Source organism: Convolutriloba macropyga, chromosome 7 (genome assembly GCF_964194025.1).
Source record: "Convolutriloba macropyga chromosome 7, txConMacr16.3, whole genome shotgun sequence".
Classification (NCBI taxonomy): Eukaryota; Metazoa; Xenacoelomorpha; order Acoela; family Convolutidae; genus Convolutriloba; species Convolutriloba macropyga.
The window spans coordinates 11046179-11053593 of NC_134474.1; the positions used below are offsets into that span (position 1 = coordinate 11046179).

At 32.7% G+C, this 7415-nt stretch overlaps 1 protein-coding gene across 1 annotated transcript; it reads left to right on the forward strand.

Annotated features, from left to right (window-relative positions):
* The first annotated feature begins 204 nt into the window (after positions 1–204).
* On the forward strand, positions 205–6893 carry LOC142342085 (neo-calmodulin-like). Its single transcript, XM_075393273.1, has 4 exons — positions 205–712; positions 2771–2905; positions 5905–5964; positions 6324–6893. The coding sequence occupies exons 1-4, from the start codon at positions 530–532 to the stop codon at positions 6450–6452; spliced, it is 507 nt and encodes a 168-aa protein (XP_075249388.1). The 5' UTR covers positions 205–529; the 3' UTR covers positions 6453–6893.
* The last annotated feature ends 522 nt before the right edge of the window (positions 6894–7415 follow it).

The window sequence follows — 7415 nt, forward strand, 5'->3', positions numbered from 1 at the left end:
TGCTTTGTTTTACGATGAGATTATTGTGGGCTGAGCAGACAGTTATTTACAGTTGACTAGCTTAAAACTTTTAACTAGCTTTCTAAATTAATTGAAATCTATCAAGCAGCGTGATTAAAAAAATTTTATCCTTGCTCATTGTATACTACATTGCTAAAACACTATGATTATTTCCACAAAAGAAATGTTGTAGAACATTAAAAGTGAACGATTTTTTGTTTAAATTTGAATTCAAATTCAAAATTTAGTTTAAATTTAGTCTCGAAATAATCTTGATCTCTAATAAATGTATTTAATATAAATATAAATATTATTATTGCTAATAAACTATTTTAGCAATAATATCGCTCATACATATTATACATAAAAAATCCGTTTGGAAAATTTAAGGATTTGCTGGAGATAACTGTGTCTGACATTAATTACTCCTTTTTAAAAAATATATATCAACTTTGACCATTTTAAAAATTTCATCGAAAACTGCTCCAAAAAAGATATCCGAAAACACCCTCTTCGATTCGCTCAAAATATGGCAATTAGCAACCTTCACCACGAGAAACAACACTTCAACCCCGATCACTACACTGAAGATGGTTTCTTCACTCGTGAACAAATTTTGGATTACAAGGACACTTTTGATGCGGTGGACAAAGACGGTAATGGACACATTGATGTGAACGAGCTGACCGAATGCTTGAGTTTGGTTGGAATGGTAAGCTCGGTCCACGTGATTAAGCGTCTGACAGTATGAAAATTTTGATCTTTTTTATAATTCATAATTTATACTTTGATCGCATCTTATAAAAATTAGCTCCGCAATTACTTTTGCTTTATCTAATTTCGAGTATATTTAGTTTTTTGATGATGAATTCAGCTTTTCGCATATTAATATATTATATTGAAACAAATGGCCCTCAATAACTTTTGCTGAACCCTGTTATGTTTTTGAGAACATTTATCTGTTCCTGACATTTTTTTCAATTTTTTGTATCCGTGTACATTGAAAATGTTGCCGAAAAAAAATCATAACGTCGTTTGATGCAGGGCGTTACAGGAAAATGTCATAAAGTGAACACGCTTAAACATTAGGGATGGCAACAATTTAACAAGGAGTATTTAAAATAATCAGAATGGCTCTAACCCATGGAAAAGACAAACTGACAAAAATCTAATTAAATTCTCCAGTTGACGGTAGTTACTTTTTCTTCTCAAAAAAATATTGAAAAAATTTCATTACCCAGATCCACTAAAAAATTAACAACGGACACCATTAATAAAAATAAATTTTTAACACCCCCCCCCCCCCCCCCCCCTCCTATCTCATTACGTGACCAATTTCCGAATTCTCGAGTGTACATACTCAATTTTGAGGTTCACAACACATGTTTTTAGGATTATAATTGTAAGCGTGTGTGGAAACCAGTGACACTGGGCTAATTTACTTCCCTTTTTCTTCAAAATTGGATATGCATGCTCTCATTTTTCACAAAGCGTGTTTTTGGGGCTAGCGCGAAAACTTGGGACAATCTTTAGTAACTCATAAGTCACTAGTTTCGACACTATAAGTCACTCTTTCCAATTAACTATGATAGTCTCAATAAACCCAAAAATGAAGGAGAGCCCAATGGGTGATTATTGCGGAACTGAAGGACAATAAGCGGTCCTGCTATTACATATATCATTGCTCACAAAAACAATTAAATCTTTGAGTTGAGTTTCAAGTGATTACAAATAAAGTATCCGAGCAATAAAATTTTAGGCTATATACACGTTCAAAGTAGAAAAGGGTTATGTTTTTGTGTATATACTAATGGAAAATGTAAGCCATTTTCAAGATATAAGTAACTTATTTCCATGTTTTGCGTAGCTAAATTCCATCGTCGAAATTGGTATATGAATTGTGAAAATTAGTGACACGTTTTGGTCGCTCTATTCTGCAAACAAAATGTTTGTTGAGATTTATCCTTTTGGACATTGGCCATTTAATGGCAAATTTGGGAAAATGGAAAAGCCTGCAAATACAATTCCATCGTTTATGCTTAAATTTAACTAATTTTGTTTATTTCCATTTAGTAGAAAATCCTGATCCATGAAATTGATTTTTTTGCGCTCGCCTTGAAGTATAAGATTACAAATAGTTAAACTTGGGATTTTTCACAGAAAAGGTTTTTGTTTAATGTTCATTTTACTTTATTGTTGAGTTCTACTGCAATATCAACTGGAGTACGTGAAACATAGGACTGCGAATCCTAATACATACAAGGAAATCTTTTCTGACTCTTGTCGGACTAAACCGTCCTTAAATTTCAGTCGCCAATGCAATTTAGTATCGATATTACAAAATAACGCGTCTCGAGTAGATAATGTTGAACTAATTTTGCAAAAAGTTTTGCGTAAAACCGTCAAAACAGTTAAAAGTTGTGGTAATTTGATTCTGTTCGGCCATTATTTATGAGACCTTTGATAACTCAAAATTTCAGCTGTTTTGGTAGAAATAATACTAAACTTATCAGCGGTGAATATAACTTTCCGGAATTAGAACTAACCGTCTTAACCGATCATGATAAAAGTAGCATCCATTTCCCGGTATAGTGGGGGTTTTAACTTTAGCACCCTTCACGCAAACCTGCAACAGTTGTGCTTGTATATAGTAACGTGCTGTATAATACAACAAACGCATTTTTCTATCATGGACCGGTATGGGTACGATAAGTCTTTGCAGAATTTTAATAATCGGGGCTATTATTTATAGTTGTTTTTCTTGTTTTAGAAAATGAGCACTATACATCTAACTGAGTTGTTCGAAGAGACAGACACTAATGAGGATGGGTTCCTCGACTTTGGAGAGTTTGTTCACATGCTCAAACTAAGGTCTCTGGTCAGTTCTGAAGAGGAGGATTTACGGGTGAGTGACTCGCAACAATTTAAATTGGACATATAACTTTTGTTGACTTGACCATAAAAAAGGGGTCAAAGAAGTCGGTGAGATCAACTGGGGCAGTTAGTTTTCGGGTGGGTTGCTTGTTCATTACGCGTAAAAGTCTCCTTGGTTTCATTCAATTTTGACTTTTTCATTTTTCCCGCGAGGAAAAAAATTCTCAAGTTCCCAGGAGCCATATAAATTGAGAACTCGCCACAGAAATGTACTTTCCTTCAACATTTCAATATAATCATTACTTTTCAATTCCTAAACAGTTAAAAAAACCTTCCGAACTGTTTTGGCCTACCATCAAGAGTTTGAGGCATAGCCCAACAAAGACACTGATTGCAAACAATCATTAAGTTTTGTTGCCCCAAGAAGCAAAATCAGTTGCAGTTTCCCAGTATGCAATTGAGTTAAAACAGAAGTCATATTCTACCAAATCTTAGCACTAATATCTTTTGTTCGCCTTTACTACCCATGTTTAGACCTCGACTCATGAAAAGACTCAAAACATTCTAATAGTGGGACCTTTCTTTATTGACTAAAATTACGCAGTCGATATTCCTAATTAAAATTGAGGAAAAGTTTTTTTATGGGTCGAAAACTACCGTATCAACAGACCAGATCATGTCAATTTATCGGTTGAGCATGGTCTTTTCATGGTTCGAGCAAAAGCCGGTTTTTTGCAATTCTGCATTTTTGAAAGTTTGTTTTTGCTTCAACTGAAGTATCAACGGAGCAAGACGGAACAAAGTGTCGCATATATTCTTTTACAAAAACTTTCAATGTCAAATCTTAGCAAGATCCTGAAAATATAATAGTTGAATTAGGAACTTTTTGGTCTTGTACCTGAGGCCCACATAAAACTAAGCAAAAGTTCTGAAACATACATCATGATATGCTCCCAGGCATCTCATTACATCTTTGCCCCAAAAAACTGGTTGAATTTTTGATGTAAAAGAAGGCTTTCTTCATAGATTGTTAATTAATTAGCTCCCATATCGTATAGAAACTAATTCAATTTTTGGATCTATTCTGTTTCCCCCCCCCCCCCCAAGCTCAGTGAGCATTAATTTCTTATCACCCCCAGACGCACGTGCTAATTTCTTACATAGTAACGTGCTATATAACAATACAGGATTTGTAACTGGGGGTCATTAAAAACACTGGGGGAGGCGAAACAGAATAGATCCCAATTTTTAATGGCCAGTGGCGAGGCGATAGCGAGGCTATAATTGGTCTCATTGAGTTATCTTACAATCCAAAGGGGATGCCTCCTTTCCTAATGATCTATCTGTTCCCAGGTTTTCTAACATTTTGAAGTCTGTGAAAAAAATTTGATTGGTGGTAACCGTTACCTCGGATTATCAAAGGCAACAAGACAGTTCGTAGCTTAAAAGCACGAATTTTCTTTCTCAATTTGCTGCCAAAATATCATGAGGATTTCGTGTTTGAACATTTTTCTCATTATATTTTTTCTCATCACTAGTTCAAAAATGCTTCTAAATTGATATTTTGGTTATATTATTGCATAGTTGATGATTTTTTAAATTCTGTAAGTTTTAAGCTAATGTTTTTTATGGCTATATCACTACGTGTTTTTTGAATAAATTTTTAGACAATTTTTCTTTTAACAGTTAATTTTTATTCATTTTCTTGCCTGATCACTTATTTGGTCTTTTTGAACAAAACTAGATCTTATTGCTTAAAAGTATTACTTTGCTGAATCTTATTTCTTGGGCTTTTCGCAACAAACTGAAACAATATGACCTTCTAATAAGAAGAAAATAAAAAAAAGTGTTACTATGCAGAACTGTAGTTTTGATGCATTTCGGAAGCGAACAGTTGAACATAATTTCTTACTATCAATTTTTTGTTTTAGATTACCAATACGTAGCAGACAGCAGATTGGTCAAAAACATGGTTTTGGGGAGAAAACAAGTTAAATGATGTTCTTAATGAAATTTTGTCTAACAATATTAATTTTCGTTTTAAAAAACTGATTAAGTTAAAACCCTAATCAATGTTGTTGAAATCAAATGAACAATTACATACTGATGAACTGAGCGTTTTCTTCAGTGACTAATTTTTCCCAGGAAATCATGTTGCAGAAGAAAAACCTGAAAATTTAGGGAACTAAAAAAATGACCTCAAAATTTAATATGAAATTGGAAGAAATTAGTTAAAAAAATAAAATAAAATTAATTAAATAAATTAAAATCCAACCATTAACAAACTTAGCTTCAGTCGAATATCACAAATCTACTTTCACGCCAAATGACACATTTTTAGTATGAACTATTAATCACTCTGGCATTAAACCAACTGTTATATGGTGCAATTCATATCAAAAATTACTCATTAAACGCTTCAACATATTAGGTTTATGCTGCTAAATGTTAACCATTTTTGTCTCAATTTGCCCCACTTCACGCTTTAATTCCTTGTTTACTCGGCTCATTTTTTCTGTCATTTTTTTTTATCGAAATGAGCAATTAAATTAGACAAAACATTCGAAAGTTTTTTTCTTTTAGTACTATGAACGCTGCAGTAGCAATATAAATCATTCGATTAGAAGTTTCCTTAGGCGGGGCACAATTAGAAAAGACGCAATTTTTTATCCATCCCCTCTTAAAAATGGTGTTGTTGCTTAATTTCTCTATTATTTTTTACTCAGAATAGATCTATATTTCAATACAAAAACTGTAATGAGAACAGATCAACGAATTTGATCACACGAAATACGCTGAAAATAATGCTTGCGCAAATAAACAGCTAATAAATTGTACAAAAGGAGCGGCATAGTGCTAAAATGTTAAAAATTCATGTCAGTTCATCTTATTTTAGTTTTTTTTACTGCATAATTAAGCACTGAAACATCAACGCGAGTAGCAGTTACACGATTTTTGAAAGGAAAATGAAAGCATAGAAGTTGGCGACCCGTTAACTCATTAAATATTAACCGATTAATTTATTTTCAGATCGCCTTCAACAACTTTGACAAAAACCACAGCAGGTTTATCGAAGCAGATGACATTAAGGTCGGTAAACATAAACTTAAAAAATAATAAGCATCGACAACTTTTCATTCAATTTTTTTTTACTCAATCGGGCGTAAATTGCGATCTAGGGTAATTAATTAACCTGAAAAATTCTTAGTTGCTGCAAAAAAGTCTTGTCAAGATATGAAAAATTTAAATTGAGGAAAAGCACCAATTGTTGGAGGGTTTTTAAGATTTGAGAACAACAAAAATTCTAAGCGAAATACCCTATCAGGAAAGAATGACTCAAAAAGAAAAATTTAATTTTAATGAGTTCCAATTTTAAAATGGTCTAAATCTGATGGGTTTTTAGTTCAACTACTTTTTTATGTTCACTGATTATATTTCTATTTTTGCAGGCACTGCTCATTTCCCTGGGAGAGAGAATAAGCGATGAAGATGCTGCTGAAATGATCAAAATGGCAGATTTAGACGGAGATGGAAAAGTCAGCTTCCAAGATTATTCTACTTTCATCAAGAACTCTTAAATTAGCTTCTCAATGTTAAATTTAATTGAATTTATTTATGTTCACAGTGAAACTAAACTTGAAAAACGTGAAATCGCGGTAAGAAAACGTCAACATTTGTACGAAGTCGTCAGCTCTTTGGTATGGGTCTCGGAAAACATCAACAAAATTTATCGTGAAAATTAAGTCAAACAAGATACTGCTAAAACAACCCGGAAGTCCGTCAAGAAAGTCAGGGTGTTGCAAGACTTGGAAAAATTCATCAAATTTTGTTTCACTGGCCTCGCTGTTAATTTTTTTTCCTTGCTGTAAATTTTGCTGCATACAATTTAAAAGTTTTCTTAGAATGCTGGCCCTATAAGTTTCTACCTTTAACTAGTGTTTCTTTTTCTTAACTCTCATTTGTACCTTGTTAAAGTAGCGCCTATAATCCAAATTGAAATCAGGATTAAAACGGTTTTTTGCCGTTGCCCGTGTAATATTCTTCTTAAAATCTATTTATTTTTTTCACTAAGTTATCTTTACTAAATTGCTTTAAACAGCTCTTCAAATTGCGTAAGAAATATCCTGCGTTTTCAAACGAATGGACTCAGTTTCATGTAGCTTTTGTTCAGCGCTTCTTGTTCTATCCCTTGTTTGAACATTTTGTTGAAAAGTTTATAATTAAAACTTTTTTCTGATTTTGAGGCTTTTGGGCAATTTTTGATCCGCAATGAAATTAACGCTTCACATATTTTAACATTAGATAATTTTTGTCCATAAAAAAATACTGTCACAAAAGAGAAATGTTTTTTTAATAGTTGCAATCGAGTGACATGCTAAATTTGTATATGATTTTGAGTTTTGAAATCAATTTTGAAATTTTATAGCCTAAATTTAATCAGCAAATTTTAGAGATACAAATCAAAGACATATTTTTTATTATGAGTCGTGACATAGGTAATTGCAAAACTGCTAATAGTCTAATTGATCCACCATTGGTAT

Bases quoted from the DNA above. Each gene is read 5' to 3' on its own strand.
- LOC142342085 (XM_075393273.1), top strand. From the start codon at position 530: ATGGCAATTAGCAACCTTCACCACGAGAAACAACACTTCAACCCCGAT. The intron at 2,906-5,904 runs GTGAGTGACTCG...ATTTATTTTCAG, and splicing joins CTGAAGAGGAGGATTTACGG to ATCGCCTTCAACAACTTTGA. The intron at 5,965-6,323 runs GTCGGTAAACAT...CTATTTTTGCAG, and splicing joins TCGAAGCAGATGACATTAAG to GCACTGCTCATTTCCCTGGG.